The sequence below is a fragment of the Equus caballus genome, chromosome 20 (genome assembly GCF_041296265.1).
Source record: "Equus caballus isolate H_3958 breed thoroughbred chromosome 20, TB-T2T, whole genome shotgun sequence".
Lineage (NCBI taxonomy): Eukaryota > Metazoa > Chordata > Mammalia > Perissodactyla > Equidae > Equus > Equus caballus.
Genome location: NC_091703.1, coordinates 17,005,142 through 17,024,949, shown reverse-complemented (window position 1 = coordinate 17,024,949; position 19,808 = coordinate 17,005,142). Strand labels below are relative to the sequence as shown.

Below are 19,808 nucleotides of genomic sequence, written 5' to 3'. Positions count from 1 at the left end.
AGTTTTAATTATGGTCAAATACATAGAACATCAAATTTACCATTTTAACTATTCTTAAGTGTGCAGTTCAGTGGCATTACGTACACGCACACTGTGGTGCATTCATCACCACTATCCCTCTCCAGAGCTCTTCAGCATCCCAAATTGAAATTCTGCACTCATTAAACACTAACTTCTCTACCCACTTTTTACTGACTCTTGTGATGCCCTCTGCCAAGAACAATCCTTTCTAGAGAATGATTTAAGGGAGCTGTCGGCAAAGAGCAGCAGGCTGCATATGGCCAGTGGGCCAGTTTGCCAGCTCCTAATGTAGGCTGATGGACCATTAACGCTGGTGCCTTCTCTCAAGTACATAGAAGATGACCCTCTCCCTCCAAGTCAAACCAGGGAGTACGAGATGCTATCAGAGCAATAACCACCCTTCATGGCACATTAAACTGACTTTACTATGTGACTCTCAGAGACAAATATCACCCGAATCTCTGAGGCCCTTCATAGCTTCTACCACAGTCCCAGTTCACACCAGTGCCAGAAAGAGGGTGAAAACAGAAAATCCAGGTAACTCAGCCTGAGAGGTGTTGTCAGCCATAGCAAGTCCCTTGTACTTCAATGAGGCACGCTCAACTGGTAAGGCTGCCCACGACTGACACTTGCAAGGGACTGACACTTGCAAGGAACAGTGAAGCGTGTCTGCGTCTCCGGGAAGAGGTGTGGCGAGCAGGAGATATGTCCGTGTGGTTCAGGAACTTGTCTGACCATGAATGCTAGGGAAAGAAAGCAGGCAGGTGACTGAGCCACTGGCCACACATGGAAATGCCGAGGCTGTGCCCATGGCTACGTGGGAATGGGCCAACCTCGGCTGACGTGGCATTCCCCAGGGGAGCACAGCTGGACCTCCAGTGTAATCTAAACAGATTAGGTGTCAGAGACCTACCTTCTCAGGACCAGGTCAGAAAGAGCCACCAGCACAAGAGCATTTCTCAGACCCAACCTAGGGAGCCCCACATCCTATGAGCTGGCACGTGGGCTGGCTGCAGCAGGGTATAATGGGAGGATCACAGGCCCTGAGGGCAGGCTGCCTAGCTCCGAACCAGAGGCCCACCTCTTACTGGCTGTGTGATTCCCCAGAAAGTTCCTTCACCTTTCTAAGACTAAGTTGCGCATTAATAAAAGCAGGTGCTATCATTCCTATGCAAAGACTTGTTACTATTACTTTTTTTTTTAAAGATTTTATTTTTCCTTCTTCTCCCCAAAGCCCCCTGGTACACAGTTGTGTATTTTTAGTTGTGGGTCCTTCTAGTTGTGGCATGTGGGACGCCGCCTCAGCATGGCCTGAGGAGCGGTACCATGTCCGCACCCAGGATCGGAACCAACAAAACCATGGGCTCACCGAAGCAGATCGCGGAACTTAACCACTTGGCCATGGGGCTGGCCCAGACTTGTTATTAAAAGAAAAATCCCTCGTCCATGCTAGTGCCTTTTTCCCACAGTACTGAGTCTGTACCCAAGATTACATTATTCCCTTTCCTCTGAAAGTCACCAGGCAAATGGCCACAGGACTTGTTACACTCTTCTTACAGCCAGCACCTCTATAGGACCCTTTTCTGCCAAAGGTGCACACATAAATCCAGGATGTCCTGGAGTGACAAGCCCGCACTCCTGACGCAGACACCTGGAATTGCCAGCCTCTGCCGAGAACATTTCTGAGCACCCTTTCTGTTCACTACATTGTAACGATCATAATAACACTCAGCACCCACATTATACACCTTCCAGTTCCAAAACACTGGACAAAGGGTAATGCATCCCCACAATGCCTCCAAAAGGCCTAAGACAAAGTGTATTTCCAAAAATCAAGGGCCTAAGAGTACTGGAGGTTTCTGAATGAATCAGACATTTCAGGGGTCACTGCAGGCAAATGGCTCAGGAATAAACATGTATCTCGCCAAAGTCTCCTGTTCATTGCTGGGGAAACCAACAAGAACAATGAAGACACATTCCCAGGCCAGCCAGCAAGCGCTGGAGGCACTTGCTGCAGGTGCCTGCCCAGAGGGCCGTGGGAACTCTGCGCCAGTCAGTCTCCCCCTCCCAGCCCCATCCCCCATAGCAACCCCCAGGCTCTGCTCTGGCAACAACACCCTTCCCCTTCTCCTACCAGCCCGCCTCCTGCCTGCCCTGCCCCCCCTCCCCTGGTCTGCAGCCCTGAGGGGTGGAATACAGACTCTCTGGGCTCTACAACAGGCAGCTTGCCCGAGCTCTCAGCAGGGCCAGCTGGGAGCGAAAACTCATGGCCAACTGTTTGGAGCATGCAATGGAAAGCTCTGGGGCTCCAGTGGATTTCTACTATCACTATCCTTTTTAAAGGAAGTGGGACATGTCTTCTCTCTCTTCTTAAAACAAAAACAAATCACCGTCATGCCACCGCCCCTTCTTCCTCTCCATCAGCCGTCCATCTCTGACTCAGTTCTCACAGCACATCCCCTCAATGGTACTTACTACCACCGAACAACCATTTGTGAATAGTGTCATGTTTACACAACAGCAGCCCATCCTATCCCCCCAATAATTCTTCAGCCAGTATTATCCTCAACCTCCTTTGTACCCGTGAGGAAAAAGGTTCAGAAGCGATGTGACTTGCCCATTGTGACTCAGCTCATGTGTTCACACCAACTTCAGGGGCATTAAGTTGGCGATATTAACAGTGTTACAACCGGCAGCAAAGCAGAGGGGGAGGAGGGCAAGTGAGGCACCTGGGAAACGCTATTGAAGATTCGTCCCAAGAAGGACAGAATACCATACAGCCTACATAAAGCAACACGGGTGCATCTCAACATACGATTGAGCCAAAGAAGATACAAAAGATGTGCGGTTTGAGTACCATTTCGACGAGGTTCAAAAACAGGGAAATTCGAATGCCATTGTTTAGGAATGCACCAGGAGGTGGTGAAACCAGAAACACGCAAGGGAGGAAATGATCACCAGACCCGGGCTGGGGCTTGCGTCTGAGGTGGGAGAAGGGGCTTCCTGGTATAGGTAAACTGAAGGGCTGCTTATTTTATGACTGTTTATTAAACATCCATGTTGTATGCACTCTTCTGTTGGTATGTCATATTTCACAATTTAATACATGAACTACTAAAGAAAAAAAGCGGAACCCCTAAGTTGCCTCATTAAGTATAATTTCTTATTCCTAACCCGTCATAACTAATTCTTATACCCAAAAATGCCAGTAGATGGAAAGTACAACTTCCCAAGTTTATTAGTCCCTTGTATCTCCAGAGCAATTAAAACACTAGAGGTAAACTGGAAAGATCTGGAAAGGTCTAGACTCCAACATCTCAGAGAAGGAGGAAGGTGAACAGCAATCCTGGGCCTGCCTTATCTCCTGCTCTCCAGAGTGAATGAACTAAAGATTCATCTCCTAGTCAACAAATATTTGTCATGTTCTTTCTGCCAAGCAGACATTGTTTCTCAGAATTTATGTTTAATATCAAATGCTGTTTATGGGCTACCAGGTCCTGGCTGGGGGCTTCTGCTCTCCCACGAGTCCAGCTTCCTGCTCCCCCTTTCATGACAAAAAGTCACCAGAGGGTTGGGGGCAGAAAAGCCAGTTGGGGCCTCATGATGATCGCTGGGTTAAGACAAAGGGTAACTTCATCACCCTCCAGCGAGCAAGCCTGAGGGCGGTCGACCCCCCACCTCAGAACTAGGAAGCTGAAACCGGTCACACACACATCGCCTACTGGAAGATGGCAGCTTTATCACTGGAGTTAAGAAGGACGGGGCATGTTAACAAGTCTCAAGGGCCAGAGCTGAGACTTTGCCTTCAGACCACGTGGCTTCAAATTCCAGCTCTGCTGTTCAACATCAGTGTGACCTTGTGAAAATCCCAAAGTGTAACAACAAATCAGATCTTAAGATTCCTCGTCTGTGGCAAGTTTGGGACAACAGTTCCTACTCTTACAGAGATTTAAAGAAAACAAAGAACAGACATAAACCTCCTGAAATACAGTAGGGACTCAATAGACAATTCCTAATCCTTTCAGCTCATATGACTAGAAAGCATAAAAATATTTATCCTAAAAATCCTTAATGGAAGATTTAACTCTATCAATAGAAATAATTCTTGTCTCCCAACTTCTTTACAACGATGAAATGCGAGGAGAAATAAAATTCAAAGTTAAAAAAAGAAGAGTTAGGTAAATTATCTATCTAGTGGTCCATCTATAATTGTCAAGTTAATTAAGAACAGCAAAGACACACATAATATAGATTTTCCAAAAGCCCAAATTTAACCCTAGAGCTTCTATTTCTTTTTTCTGTAAATCTGCCTTTCCCAGCAATAATATACATTCTAACTAAGAAAGGTGTTAATAATTAGGAAAATACAAAAAAGGCAGAAAAATTCACAAATAAAGATTCTGGATAAAACGATATACCAAATGATTTTCAAATAATAGCTGACTATTGTGGATTTCAACTCTTCGAGCAGAGTTTTCTCCTGGTAAGCCAGGAGTGGGGCACAGATGACATAAATATGTTCAACTGAAACCTGGTTACATTGTTTTCATTTTTCAAAATATATTCTTTTTTAAAAGTGACACAGACCTTTGTTTAAAGGTATCACATCTGACGATATTTCACAGACATGAGGAGCCAACACCCTATGGTGTTGATCTGGATTTTATTTTTTATAGAGAGCCAGTGTTCAGATCTTCCAAAGCTGGTGCCTGTCCTCTTCCTAATGATTCTCAACAAGTCTTCTAATAAGAAGGCACCAAAAGCTCTGAAGAGAATAGCTCCCCCTGACACGCCGAACAACTCTCTCTTTGCTTCCACATCTAGAGAAGGTTCCACCATACCTACCATGATAGTGTGTTCTGGAAATCTGGCACGGACAAGTTTCACGAATTCCACAAAATGTTCTGAATACCCATTGGCCACATCCAGGCAAATAAACTTAACCTGCGGCACGGCTTCCAGTATGCTGCTCATCTTTTCCAGATCGTTCTCCCCACTGCCCGAACTCACGGCCACATGCTGTACCAAAATAAACCAAGAGGTGCAAGACATGAACAGTAAGGAACATTCAGAAGTCAGACCCTGCCTCCACCCATTCACCTATTCTGGGGACAGTACAATGACATTTGAGGTTTACCCTGATCAAATATACACCCAGTGGACCTGCTCAAGAAATACGCAATCTCGGAGGTAAAGGAGATTCATTTATTAAGTTACCGAAACATTGGCTCTGTTATCTTTCCCACCATTACAATGCATATATATCCCCAACCTTGGACCTCAGCCACAGACTCTTTCCAGTAAACAGATTCTGAAATATGGGAAACCTCATCCTCGGCTTTTGTTTAATTTCCTCAAGCTCTCTATGTGGAACTCTGAATCGTGGAGCTGCTCGTGCAAATTCTCCTCCTGCTGGAGAAGGGGAGGCAGGAAGAACAAGGGTGCCCAGTCAACACAGGCTTCCTCCCACCAAGGCCGTGGCTGTCACCCGGAGCATCTCGCTTGGGGAGCAGGAGGGAGTGGAAGATAATTAAAACTCCTCTGATAAAACTTCTTGTTTGCATCTTTCCTCCCAATGCAGTACTGTCACAACACGCAAATCATAAGCGGCACAAAGAGCCACAAGTCCGTGTTCCTATTAAGAGGGCAAAAGGTCCCAGGTGCAAGAACGAACAAGCCTGAAATGATCTTTCCCAAGTGTGCTTGTACATGTTTACATCTGAAGCCACCAGACCCTCCTCTGTGATGCCCTCTCCCCCAACCTCCACAGGACCAGTGCCCTCCAATCCACCCCTCTGCTCCTCTCAAAATCTGCTCTTTGGGAAGACTTGTTTTCAGTAATTTATGCCTTAGCCACACTAAGCCATGGGATCGTGCCCAGAGTCAGCATCTCACCCTTAATAAGAATATTTATATTTTAACTCCTATCTCTAAACCATAAGCCACAGATGAGGGACATAGCTTAACATCCTTTGTTATTCCCAAAAAATCACAACAATGTAGCTACAACCCAGATACTGAGTGGAGGCAGACTGGTAACACGATACGCATTTACTCCAGTTCTCTGCGCTTATTCCAGTTGTCATTCTCACGTTGACAGGCTGACCAGTGCCAGCCCAATCACACCTTCTTTCCCTCCCACTAGAGCCTTGTCACCTTTTCAATTTTCCCTTTTATTTGTTTAAGTTCAGCAGGTGCAAGTTCAGATCAGTTAGCTTCTCTCGGTGTCACTGAGTTTTTAACATTTTCCCTTTTTAATTAGCCTTTAGTTTAGTGAGAGGCAGTAAGTCAAATGATCACTCTTGGTAATGAAGGCCAGGCCTTCAATTAATATGTTGCCAAAAATTCCCATAAAGAAGTCGGAGGTATGACCAAAAAAGAGAAAAAAATCACTGCTCCCCAAACTTCTTACAGAGAAGAAGGGAATAAGGTGAAACAAGCAAAATTCACTTGAAAACAAGATGTAAAACACGAAGGACTTGCTATTGAGCCAGAATTATTTTATCTCCAAAATCACCTTCTCACTAATCAAAATCCACACATAAAACATAGCAAAAAAAGAGAAAAGGCCAGCCCAGTCACAAATGACCTGATGACGGAGGAGAGCATCTCGAAGGCAGACAGGCTTCTCTGCGGGCACTGGCGCAGAGACACCCAAATGTGCCAGGAGGAAAGTCAAGATGTTATACTGGGGCTTTTTGTTATTTTCAAACTACCTTTTTTAAAAAAACAAATAATAATGGCTTTATTGAGATATAATTACATACCATACAATTCACTCATTTAAAGTGCACAATTCAGTTGTTTTTAGTGTATTCAGAGTTGTGTGCAACCATCACCACTACCAATTTCATCACCCCAAAAAGAAACTCTCAAATCCTTCAGCCCTCACCCCCAAACCTCCCATCCCCTCAGCCTTCGGCAACCACCAATTTACTTTCTGTCTCTACAGGTTTGCCTATTCTTGACATTTCATGTAAACAGAAATCATATATGTGGCCTTTTGTGTCTGGCTTTGTCACTTAGTAAAATGTGTTTAAGATTCATCCATGCTGTAGCACAAATCAGTATTTCATTCCCTTTTACAGTTGAGTAATATTCCATTGTATGGATATACCAGATTTTGCTTATCCATTCATCAGTTGATGGACATTTGGATTATTTCTACCTTTTGGCTATTATGAATAATGCTGCTATGAACATTTGTGTACAAGTTCTTGCGTGAACATATATTTTTCTATTTGCTGAGTCTATACCTAGGAATGGAATTGCTGGTTCTTACGGTAACTCTTATGCCTAACCTTTGAGGAGCTGCCAAACTGTTTTCCAAAGCAGCTTTACCATTTTACATTCCCACAATGATACAGGAGGATTCCACTTTTTCCACATCCATGCTTGTTATTAATTACCCGCCTTTCTGATTACAGCCACCCTAGCAGGCATCTTGTTTTGAACTCCAAAACAACTTGTTATAATTAGATGCTTTTTCTACAGCCAAGAGAAATGGTCAGACTGGATCCACTTCCGGCAGGAAACAATGGTCTTCCACAGGCTCTCATGTAACACATCACCTTTCAAGGATAAAAGCAGATACTCCTTGCAGGTAAAGCTTAGTATTTTCAAAACAGGATACAGGTTTCCTTGGTAAAGCTCTGGCCATGATGACGGGCTGGGGGACACCCTGCTGTTCCCCAAGTCTCTCTCAGGACTCTGTTATGTATCTGCCGCTGATTCAAATCCTTTTGACAACCCCGAGGATTTTCTGCAACAAATGTAATTTATGACCAGGTGCAGCCATACCTGCAGGCATTCTGGATGATTAGCGGCAAAGAGCTTCCAGTCATCGAGGCTGTAATGCTTATGAATTGCTGTAAACATGGAGTGCTAGGAAACAAAACAGCAGCATTAGGACGAGAAGTCAAGTGAGCCCTCCCTCCCTTCTTCCGTCTGTGGGGGAGGGTGAGGCAACAGCACAAAAGCATCGGGTGTTCCTGCCATTCACGCTTCACTTGCTTTGAACACGCTCCGAGGAGCCAGAAATAGACAAAGGTGTAACCAGTGAAATCACAAAACTGTGTTTTCCCTTCTAATCTGAGAAGACAACCCTGCACTCAGGACTTAGGAGGCTCCACCAGGAGGCAGCAGAGGCATAAGGGGTGTTCTGAGAGCCCAGTCCCAGCTCACCACCTGAGTGAAGCCAAGAGCAGCTCAGACAGCAGGCGCCCTGCCCACAGGAGGGGTGGCCCTAAGGCCAACTTCTGCTTAGTCAACCCAAAAGGACCTCAACTTGTACCTGAAAGCCTTGCTTTGTGTTCACAACCTAAACATGGCCTACTCAAAGCTAAACCCATGAGGCAGTCGGTATTCTTGAGGGAAGGGATTACATAAATCATAGTCCTAAAACTATGACCATCAATCCGGCATCTTCGTATGCATTTCATTTACTTCTCAGAACAACTTTGCACAGTAATACGAGCTTCACGGGCAGAAAGGGAGACTAAGAAATTTAAATTTAAGACATGTAACAATTGCTTGGCCAATGAGGAGCAAAGACCAGAATGAAACTCACATCTGACTGCAGAGCTCAGGCGCCTTCCTCTCTGTCAGGTCCTCTCTCCTAACTTCTCTGGGTCTATTTTCCCATCTACACTTTCCCATTCTAAAATTTTATGGCTTTATTCACTTGCCCTAACTCAGTGGACCCTAGAAATAGAAAATTCATAGCACCCACACGTGGTTGGCTATTTCAGTATACACTGTCTCATTAACGGGGAGTATTCCCTGTGAAAATGGGAAGAGCACAGCAAGAGCATATGTTTTTCACGGACTACTAATTTGACGTGTGAATTAATCAGGGCTATTCACTGCTCCCTGATTCCACCCACTTTTACACTAATACATAATTCATTAGTAGCAAAGGCTGATCACAGAGCAGAGCAAGGAAAAAATAGGGAGAAAAAAATACAAACTCCTTTAGCAATTAATTTATTAGCCTCTGGCCCAAAGCTCAGTCGGGGGGCTGAGGGATGACAGACAATACAACTGATCATGGAGTCAGACAGACCACCCCCTACTCCATTTTGTGAGTTCATAATTTGTTTGAAAATCTTCCTTCTAATCACTGACTAATAATGAATCGCACCACCTCCTGAGGTTAGACTTGCTGCCCACAGCAAGAAGCTCTTCCAACTAATTGGATTTATCTTTTCACTTGGCAGGCACTGTCAGTGGAAAGAGATGCACACACCCTGTGCGCATCAGAAGAAAGATTTCACATTGAGGATGAATAAGGCGAGCTGTCCCTCGGACACAGCCGCACAGACGAAGGTCCTGCCCACAAATGGCTTTTCCTTATTTGTCCAGATACGCGCTACTCCCTTTACAGGAAACTAGACTGGTAAACTGGCTAAAAGGGACCTTGAGCTTGTACTGTTATCTGTCAGTGTAAGCTGGGAGGTAAATCCCCCATTCTGGAGTCAGTCTGGGTTTGAATCTTGGCTCTGCCTCCACCTGGCTGAATGCTCTGGGTCAAGTTACCTCTCGCCTCTCTCTCTCTGCCTCATCTTTAAAGGGAACCTACCTGGTGGAGTTGTGACAACATTATATACATTATCCCCAGTGTTTGGGACATAAGTGCTCAATATACGTTTTCTCCATAATTAGGTAATGAATGCTGTAACACAGGCTGCATATGAAGCAGTTCTGTCTTAATTTTGAAGGCGCTGTCACTCTTTCATAACATGGCCCTCATCTAACTTTATAATACGGCACGATGTCCAACTTCTTTTTGCATCTCTAATTTCCAAAGCTGCCATGGGCATGTTCAAGGAAGAAACGGAGACAGATCTAGACCATCTCGCTGAGGGCAAAGTCCAGACTCTACCTATCTTCTGACTGACAACAGGGAGGAAAAGAAGGGCCTCCAGCAAGCATGAGACTCAGAGCAAAACAGATCGGCCACAGCGAATTTCCCAAAGTCTCACTCTTCTCCTCTCCCCTCTGTCTGAACAAGCCCAGGGTGGGCTCCTGAAAACCTGGCCGGTGTGAGCAGCAAAGGGGAAAAAACCCACCGTCCTACCTGTGTCATCACCACTGCCATCTCAAATGTCCCCACGGTGTCCATGTTGGCCACAATGATGGGAATCCCTGAGTAGGTCTGCTTCGAGTTTCGAAATGTGAAGGTGCGCTCAAGATCCACCTAACGGCAAAAAGGGAAAAGAAGTGCTGTGCTCTTTACGTGACTTGTGCAGAATTTCCAGGGTTTGGAGTGAGCGGGAAGAACACAAAGGAAGTGTATGCCCCTTGATCCCTGATTCTCTTAGGGGCTGGGCCAGGTGCTCCAAAGACGGGAGAGTTCCTGGGTGGTGATCCAGGTGGAAAAGCTGAGCGAGGCTCCTTGCTAACCCATCCTCAAGCGCCAGCACCAGGCAGTGGACATTCTGCCATCAAGCCAAGCCTCCGAATCGGCAGCTCTCTCCTTCATCAGCCTCTCCCATCCCACTGCCACCTTCTGTCCCAGCCTGGTTCATCCTAGCCCTTAACACTCACATACACGTTATCTTCCCCCCTTCCATGGACTGGAGAGATCACCCCCCTTCTGGGAAACTCTGCTCCACGCTTCCCTGTCAACCACGGCCCTCTCTTTAATCCTCACCTTCGAGAGAACCAGACACTCCAAATTCACCCTGCAGTGAGCTGCAAACCATTAATCCCTTAACCTTTCGACTCTCTTAGCTGTTTGGTAATCATGAGCATCTTTCAAAGAGCTGGGAGGAGGTATACTGCAGCCAGATGTCTATGCACATAAACACTTGTGCCTCTGACTTGTGCACGGCTGGAGGGAGGGCACTCCAATTCTATTGTAACTCCAACGTCAGGGCATTTATGACTAACTCAGCTATCAGGAATCCAGAACAAGAGCTGGCCTTGGTGGTGGGCTCAGCAAACGCAGTGTACTAGGGCCAGGCGCTCACCAGGAGATAGCACAGTCAGACACTTCCTTGACCCAGGGCAGATGCCAGGCCTGTATGCTCACAGATCCATTCATCACCCTTTTCTGCTCTGCTCTTACCACAGGGGGCCCATCTCCTGCAGGCTCCATTTTCCAGATTGGTTTCTAGCTGAGTTCATCCAATGGGGTCACTGGGTGGGAAACTGGAGGATAGTAGGGGTTGGGAGGAGAGCCTGAGTGTAGTCAGGGTAGTTCTCCAGACCCCCTCTGCCTTGGCCTGCATCATCTTGATTCCAGCTTTCACAGAATGATCCCAGTCCTTGGGCTCCAGGAACACCACCTCCTCCCTTTGGGAGTGGTTCCTCACTGCTGCCAATCTTTGCGCTGCCTCAATACCTCATCTGGCGTCTCCGCTATGTCAGGATGCCTTCCATTAAACTCCCCATTTTAAATACTCAGCACTGTTTCTTTCCTTGGCTGGACCCCAACAGACACAGGCCATTCCAGAAGTGGGTGCCTCCCCAAGGAGAACCGGCAGGAGGAACACAGGTGTGAATCTTATGGTTCTGAAACAATTTGGACCTACATAAATCTCAGCTCATGAGTACACCAGCAATAATCATTTCCTACCACTGTTCCAGATCCTTCTTTTATTCTTTATCATTTGAGACCACTTCCACTTTGCAATCAACATCATGTCAGAAAACACCATGAGACATCTCAGGCCTCTGAGCCATTTCACATCTCCTGCTTCTCCACACAGGGCTGCATGTCCAGAAGGCTTCCTGGGTGAGTGACGTCATAAATAGGACTGCACTGCCTTACACGGCAATCAGTGAGGGGAAATGAGATGCTGTTATTGCATGAGAATATGTGGCAGTTCAGCCCTTTCTCCACTTCTCTCATTATGATTCTTGGTTCTACTTCAGTGAAGCAAGTTATATCTGCATTCTGAAAGATAACTGAAGGGGTCTATTAGTTGCAATCTTCCATGCTGCTAATGGCCCTCTAACATTTTGATTTCACTGGCTTAAAATACTCCGAATTCCTTGGTCTCAAATTAATCTTATACTCCTCCCAAGATGCATGGGAAGAGCTGTTACACTCTGCACCCGGCTGAGCTCACAATGGGTTTTTCTTGGCACCCTAAAGCCTATCAACAGTACGCAAAAAACAAGCTCTTCATTGGAAAGGTCATCCTTGACACTGAACTCTTGCCTTTCATTTCTAGTCTTCTTCATACGGTAGATTCTACGCAATCCTTAATTCTAAGAAGGAAGTAAAATTATCTTCCATGACCTTGTCCACACAGAGAGAAAGACACACACACACACACACACACACACACCCAAAATAGACTGGTTGTTCACTGAGATAGAGAAATAGTTTAAATATTCCAGCCTCCCAGGAACAGAACTTGGCACTTCATCTGCCACAGCTGGTCAAGGCACCAAATATAGCACCTCCAAATTCCCACTCTGCTAAGCCTGATTTGAAAGGGAACGTAAAGTAATAAACTACCCCTCCCACATCTCAAAAGTAAAGGTTTCTGCTTCTTTTAAACACCCTTCATTAAAGTCCGTCCTACAGCCCAACATGTGGGGGCTTGAAAGGACAAAGAGAGGCCCATCTACCACATTCTAAATATCTCAAGGTTATGAGCCAAGCTAACAAGCTGCTGCATAAACTTTCTTCTATCCTCCAACCTTGACAAACAATTTCATTAACGACCTGAAAAGCACCAGGACATGGCCACAGAGAGCCAGCCCTGGCTCCCAGTCCACACCCCCTTCTCTTCCCACCCAAATCCATATATGCACCCAGGGACACCCTAGACTGAACATAAAGCTCCATGCACACACACATCCATTCCACAAAGAGCTGCCACTTGGCCACTCTCTGAGGTTAGAGGTGAGCACCCCAGCAGCACGGTTGGCCCCTGGGGAAGAGGCCCTTGCAAGCCTTGGAGTCAGCTTGCAGTCATTTGGGAAATTCAGGATCCTGAGTGCCTGGAGCATGGCCTAGAGAGAAAGGCATAGCCCTCCAGCCCTGTCCAGCAAGGAGGGGACAGGGGCCCCTTTTGCCTAGATCTATGGATGGTACTGATTAAAGCAATTCTGTTATTAGATCATTCTTCATCTGTCTCATCTGTAGACTATAGTCTATAGGGACAATAGTTTTCATCTTTGCAGTCCTAGTGGCTCAAAAAGTGTGGAATCAACTACTGTCTAGCTAAGGGGTAAGAATGATACTGTGTTTTGACCCCCAGCCTTTTTCAGGGCAATGCTTGGTGGGCCGCAGCCCAGCCTTCTGGACATGCTCTGTCCCCTGGTAGCTTCACCATCAGTTGTCAGGATCCAGAGAAGCATATGCAGCTGTGCATTCCCAGAGAGCCACAGGGTTCCACAAAAGCAAAGGACCCCAGTGGCCAGTCCAGGGCATCCGTATGCACATCAGAATCATCATCGTAGGATGACGGCCAAAATACACACACTCAGGCTGCCCCAAATTTCATAAATCAGAACCTTTGTGTTGGAGACAATATATGTATTTTGGAGTATCTCCCTAGGTGATTCTTATGTATTAAGAACAAATTTATTCAAACCCTCTCATTTTACAGAGCAAAATTTACAAAGGCTGTTACGGTTTGAATTGTGTCTCCCTAAAAGGATTTTTTTTTTAAAGGTTGGCCCTGAGCTAACAACTGTCGTCAATCTTCTTTTTGTTTTTTTTTCCTCTTCTTCTCCTCTCCAAAGCCCTTCAGTACATAGCTGTATATCCTAGTTGTGAGTGCCTCTGGCTGTGCTATGTCGGATGTCGCCTCAGCATGGCCTGATGAGAGGTGCCAGGTCCACGCCCAGGAGCCGAACCAGTGAAACCCTCAGCCACTGAAGCGGAGCCTGAGAACTTAACCACTCAGCCACGGGGCCGGCCGCACTAAAGGATGTTTTGAAATGTTAACCACCAGTACCCATGAACGTGACCTTATTTGGAAATAGGGTCTCTGAGGATGATCAAGCTTAACATGAGGTCATTAGGGTGGGCCCCATTGCAATATAACTGGTGTCCTCTTAAAAAGGGGAAATTTGGACATAAGACACACAGAAAGCAAGAATGTCATGTGAAAATGAAGGCAGAGATCCGAATGATGCATCTACAAGCCAAGGAACACCAAAGACTGCGTGTCAACAACCAGAAGCCAGGAGAGAAGCACGTAGTAATGGATTCTCCCTCACAGCCCTCAGAAGGAAAAGCCCTGTCAACACTTGATCTGGGAATTCCAGCCTCCAGAACCGTGTTTCTGTTGTGCAAGCCACCCAGTTTGCGGTACTGTGTTACAGCACCCCAGGAAACTAATGCAGAGCCAAGGGGGTACAATAATTTAGCGCAGAGCTTGGACTAAAACCCACGACTCCTTTCTCCCAGCCCAACATTCTCCCCACTCTGCCATGCTCTCTCTCATCACCCTGAGAACAACCTGCTGGGGATTGCTCAGGCTGCACCAGAACTTGCTGGAGCCGATCTGCTTCTCAATGGACCGCTGGTGAAAAAATTACTCCAGAGTTCTAAGACGACTGAAACTTGTTGTGTTGTGTCTTCCCTGTCCTAGGACAAGTAGCCAATCTCCTGCTGCAAATTCCTTCAGTGTCTGACTTCTAAAGTTATAGTTGCGTTAATAAGTTTGGTTTCTGTTTCTAATCTCACTAGGGTGGGATATCAGAGATAGAAACAGGTCCTGAGGAAGAAAACACTCAGAAGTTAAGGAATGGTGCAAGCTCCCCAGGTCTTGCCTCTATCAACAAACACGTCACTTCCTCTGAAAAGATTCCCCACTTGTCCCCACGCAGCCCTGTAGCACCTTCTTCTCGGGGACCAGGGGCTTGAGAAGACACGGGTAAATGCAATGGATGGACAGTGGAGAGATGACTGTCCATCTGGTACAACCATGTAAGGCCACCTGGGCCATCTCCACCTGTATGCTTTGCCTCTGGGAGTTGACCTCCAATCCATTTTATGTGAGACTTTGGGAATGCCCTTGCAGGAGTCCTAGAACTCCTGGGGGGGAGATCACTCTGCCTGGCTCTCCTTTTCCTGCTCACTGCCTGACGCACCATCACCAGGCCCGGCTCCTAGCAAAACCACTGGAAATGCTGTCAACAGTCAAAGCTTTCCCTTCCCAGCCAGACTCTGCTCTCACGGGGTACGTTTCCTCTTCTAGCTCAACTCCCATCAGCTCTCTGATTAGGCTCACAGATGGTCATTTACCACTTAGCTTCAAATCTGCTTTCAGGTATTACTTTTGCAGGGGACACACATTTTAGGCCTCCATCTGATTTGGCAAAGAAAAGTTTTTATGCCTGCAAGAAATTTCAGGCATCTGCAAGCACACAGAGAAAACACTGAGAGGGGATTAGGGGCCAAACAGATCTAGGCCTAACCAGATCCCTCAACATCACTGAACCAGCCAGGCAGCTGCCTCAGGCACCAGGAAGCTAAACCACGTGGGGAACCAACTGGAAAACCAATGCCAGTTAACTCAGGTTTCCAGGCACGGAGCTGGCAAACTCCCACAAAAGTCGAAACACAAAAACCTCTCTCAAGGGCACAGAGTTCCCACTGCGATGTGTACATGCAGACTGCCGGGTGCCATGAGAAGCCTAGACAACATTAATGGTGGCAATCAGCCCAAACTACGAGACCAAATGTGGTAGGACATCATGCTATTCCCTAGGAAGGGGTAATTCATCCGATTACACAAATTCTCAACGTTTTACCTTCTCCAGATGTTCCCTTGTTCAAAACATTTATATAATACAGCCTTGTTTTAAACACAATTTTTCTTAAAAATAAATTTCTCTCTGCCAAGTGAATTGTGAACAAGTAGTTTGTAGGGACCTGAAACTGGCCACCCCAAGATATGTCTCTTTGGCATCAGGATTATTTGAGGGTGATTGCTTTTGATAAACTGGGACAGGGAAGGAGGCTCTGAGGAATGGAACTTGCCCTTTGTTACGACACATTTACATTTGTAAGGTAAATCTCTATCTGTAAAATGTGCCTCCCTCTCTGTACCAGGAAGAAGAAAGGAGATGATGACCTTCTCTCTAGAAACTCTTAATCAATGCCAAAGGCAAAGACTTAAATCTGCATTTTATTGTGCTTGTCTGGTAATCTCCTGTAACTGACTTCCCTCCCCCTCCCAACGTTGGCATTTCTTTAAGGATTAAGCACCTTTCCTTAGGCTAGGACCTGATTGCTGAGCTCACCTGTGACAGCCCAGCTCCAGACAATAGACTTGCCTCCTGCTGTGTCCATCAAGCACTGTGCCGAAGGAACAATCTTGTGACTATTGTGGGAGGGACATTTCAATCATACGTGAAATATCCTGTTTGGGGGTATATAACCACTCTGTGCACCCCACTTCTTCGGTGTCCTTTCTTCCTTTGAGAAGAAAGGCCCCGGGCCATGGTTCCTCATAAAGCTTTGTTTAAATTTCTCTTGCTATTCTGTCTCATGTGAATTTAATTCGTTCTCCGGCCAGACGAACCCACATTTGGAAAGAGGAAACGTCTTCCTCCCCTACAATTTAAAGAATACTGAGGCCACCAAATTATTCGTCTGCCCAGAATCCTCACATCTTGTCTTGGTCAGGCCTTAGGTACCAGCTACTGTCTATCCTTCAGAGGCCCAGGGCCTGCCAACCTGTTTATTGTTCTTCCAAGAGTCCAGTCTGCCCAGCTCGTTAGCATCTGAAAGAACATGAAGGACAGGAACAGAGTGGTCCCATCCAGGGTGAGAAGGATTAAGCATTCCTGGCTTCTTCCAGTCCTGTCTTGTCCCAGCCTCTCTGGCTCCACCTGCGTGAGAAGGTGACTTGCTTCTGGTCACTGGCGAAAGCAGGCTTCTTTAACCCAAACAAGCCCTTGGCTGGCACCGCCAGGCACTGCAGCCAGGCCTGGGCAGAGGCCAGCAGCGGAGTCCCTTGCAAGGGGATTTATTTACGGTCTTGTGGTGTGGGGCCTATGGAGCAGTGGGTGGCTCCGCCTCCTTCCGTTTACTCCAAAGGCCTCAGCCTCCAGATCGAGTCCAGCTCCCTCCCTTCTTCTCCAGCTCTCAGCAGACCAGGGAAAGTCACTGTCACCAGCATACACTACTCCAGGCAGCTGTGCCTTTCTGTGCATCTAGTTAATCCTTCAGAGTTCGACCTTCCTCCTCCCCAGTAGGGGCATCCTTGCCCCACCCCCACCGCCGGCTATTTCCAGTCCAGTCTCCACCTGTTCCTCAGGCTTTGCTCTCATCAACGAAGAGCCAGCAGAACAGTCCGGGGTAACCAATTCAGGCCCCACCCCCACGCCTGCACCCCAGTGCTTTCAGCTTCCCTAGGACTGGGCTGGACTGCAGCTGTCCAGTAAGTAGGGTGCCACCAGGCAAAGTCCCCAGCCTCACTCTCAGCAAAACCACTGAAACGTCGAAAGTAAACTCTGAACTTTTGCCCTAGAATTACGTGTTTTTTAAACATTTTAAAGAAATTGCATTACTGGACCTGATACGAAAGCAGCAGCAGCTCTCTGCACTAAGAGACACTACCAAAATCACAAGGACCTTTAGTTGTTTTTCCTCTCCGTCCACTGTGTCCTTTTCTCCCCATAGGGGCCCCTCCACCAGCGCCCTCCACCACCAGCCACTATTTCTTGATCACTTGGCCACTTGATCTTTGCTCCTCTGTGGTCTAGTTCTAAGGTGTACTCGCCTTTGCCCACCCCAACAGGACACATTTAGAATTTTAGGCCAGAGCTGGGCCCCTTAAAGACACCTCCCGTCCTGGCAGGGAACCCGCTGGCTGTCCCCTTTCTCAGGCGGTGGGGAGGGAGAAGGCCAAGGGGGTGAGCACCCTACCCATCTTCAGACACACAGAAAAGCTGGCAAGCTTCCCACATACCACCGCCTCCCACCTCCCTCCCCCGCGCCACACGGAAAAGAAAATCCCCCCACCCTTGAGCCCCCTCACCTCGGCTCGGCTCTTGAGGCTGCTTCGCTTGGGTCGGAGGAGGACATCCTTGAAGTCCAGCTTGAGGTCTGCATCGACGCGGGGCATGGTGCCGATCGGCGCGCTCGGCCCGGCACAGCCGGAGCACGCAGCTCCTTCCCGCAGCACCCGCGCCGGGGCGGAGGCGGGGGCGACCGGGTCGCGGGGATGGGGGTGGGGGACCCCGGGGCGAGGGGGGGTGGCCCGCCGGCGCGGGCCGGGAGGGGCGGGGCGCCGACGTGCGGTGGGGCGGAGCGGGGAGGGGCCGGGGAGCGCCGTGCGGCTGCCGAGCGTTGGCGGGCGGCGGGGCGCGCACGCTGCGCTCTTAAGGCGGCCGGCCCGCCCCCAGCCGCGCTCGGCCCGCCCCCAGCCGCGCTCGGCCCGCCCCCGCGCTCCGTTGGCCAAGGCCAGCCCCGCGCCCCAGCTCCGGGCGAGGGAGCAGCAGTGGACCCGGGAGGGTGCGGGTGGGCTCATTGCCGACCGAACAGCGGCTGAGCGCTCGGCGCGTGTGATGTTTTTCATACGCTTCCCCCGCCGCGCGTTTACAGCCTTGCTCCTTGCGGTGGCCGAATTGGCGGGGAGGAGCGGGGAAGGTACACCGGCTTGTGTGTCACCGAGGTCCCCCATAGGGAGGAGGCTTGGCTTGTGACCGCCTTACTCAAGGGAAAAGGCCACTGCTTGAGAGGTTTCGCTTCTCCCTTCTCTCATTTCAAGCCCAGTGTGCCCACCAAGTGCTGAATCAGACGTCTCCCCTAAAATAAGAAACCCCAGGGAAGTTGGATAGAATTAAGGAAAAGAATGTGGACCGGTAAATCTATTTAGCAGCAATGGGAATTGAGGCAATTTTTGGATCCCCTTTGGATTTCAGGGGGTGGGTTGTTTGAATAAAAGCAATGAACTCTATAGTCAGTGCACATCCTGGGATTTGGGGGACCTGAGTCCCCTCTAACGGTTAACGGTGATGTCAATTTATTTTTAATTCACTTGCTGACCCCACGCAGCCTTTGTTGTGTATTAGAAATGCGCTTAAGTGTTCAGCCTGCACCTTCTCATTCGCTCTCAGAACAACCCAATGAGGAAGGAGCCGTTTTGCAGATTAAAAAGAGGCTCGTGTAAATGAAATAACTTGCCCAAGGTCGCAGTCAAGTTAAAAAGTCTCTTCTGTCCTTAGAACTTGCTACAATCTTAACTAAAGCTGCTATTGTCCTGGGACCTCTCTCTGCCTGGGTTCAGAACCTGGCTCCGCTGCTTTCTATCTTGGGGACCGCGAGGGAGTCACTTGATTACCCTCAAGGTCAGTTTTCTCGTAGTTTAAAGGAGCAGGGAAGAAAAAGATAATGCTATCCTCTCCAAGGCTTTTGTGAGGATTAAACTGTGTGTGTATGTGTGTGCGTGTGTGAGTGCACATGTCCCATAGTTGCTCAATAAATGGTAGAGGTCACCTTACATCATGCGCTTTATGATTTATATCCTCAAACGAGATTACTGACTGCACAAAGGCAAGAATAATCTCTCATTTTCTTTCAGTTGTCTGCAGCCTCCAACTGTTCTCAGTGAACTCGTATTGGGTATGGCTGACCATAAAGAGACAACACAGTATTCGTTTAACACAAATGTCTGCAAATGATAAAGGTCTTAGCCCATCCCACTTGCTCACATCATTTTTGCCCCACAGGAAGTGCTTGAAGTTTCGCGGAAGGAAAGGAAACTTATCAGCGAAAGAATGAAAGTGACCACAATTAGTCGGACCAACGAAGTATTTATGAACCTTCTCACATAGTTGGGAGCTCACCACATGTGCTGCTTTTT

General features: G+C 47.7%; 1 protein-coding gene across 1 annotated transcript in view; it reads right to left on the bottom strand.

Annotated features, from left to right (window-relative positions):
• Window positions 1-18,295, bottom strand: part of GMPR (guanosine monophosphate reductase) — a 41,084-nt gene extending 22,789 nt beyond the window's left edge. The window contains exons 1-4 of the mRNA XM_023624110.2: window positions 17,982-18,295; window positions 10,100-10,219; window positions 7,822-7,905; window positions 4,867-5,040 (exon numbers count right to left, since the gene is read on the bottom strand). Coding sequence (XP_023479878.1) covers window positions 4,867-5,040; window positions 7,822-7,905; window positions 10,100-10,219; window positions 17,982-18,068 — 465 coding nt within the window. The 5' untranslated portion in view covers window positions 18,069-18,295. The remainder of the gene's footprint in view (window positions 1-4,866; window positions 5,041-7,821; window positions 7,906-10,099; window positions 10,220-17,981) is intronic.
• Between the last annotated feature and the right edge of the window lie 1,513 nt (window positions 18,296-19,808).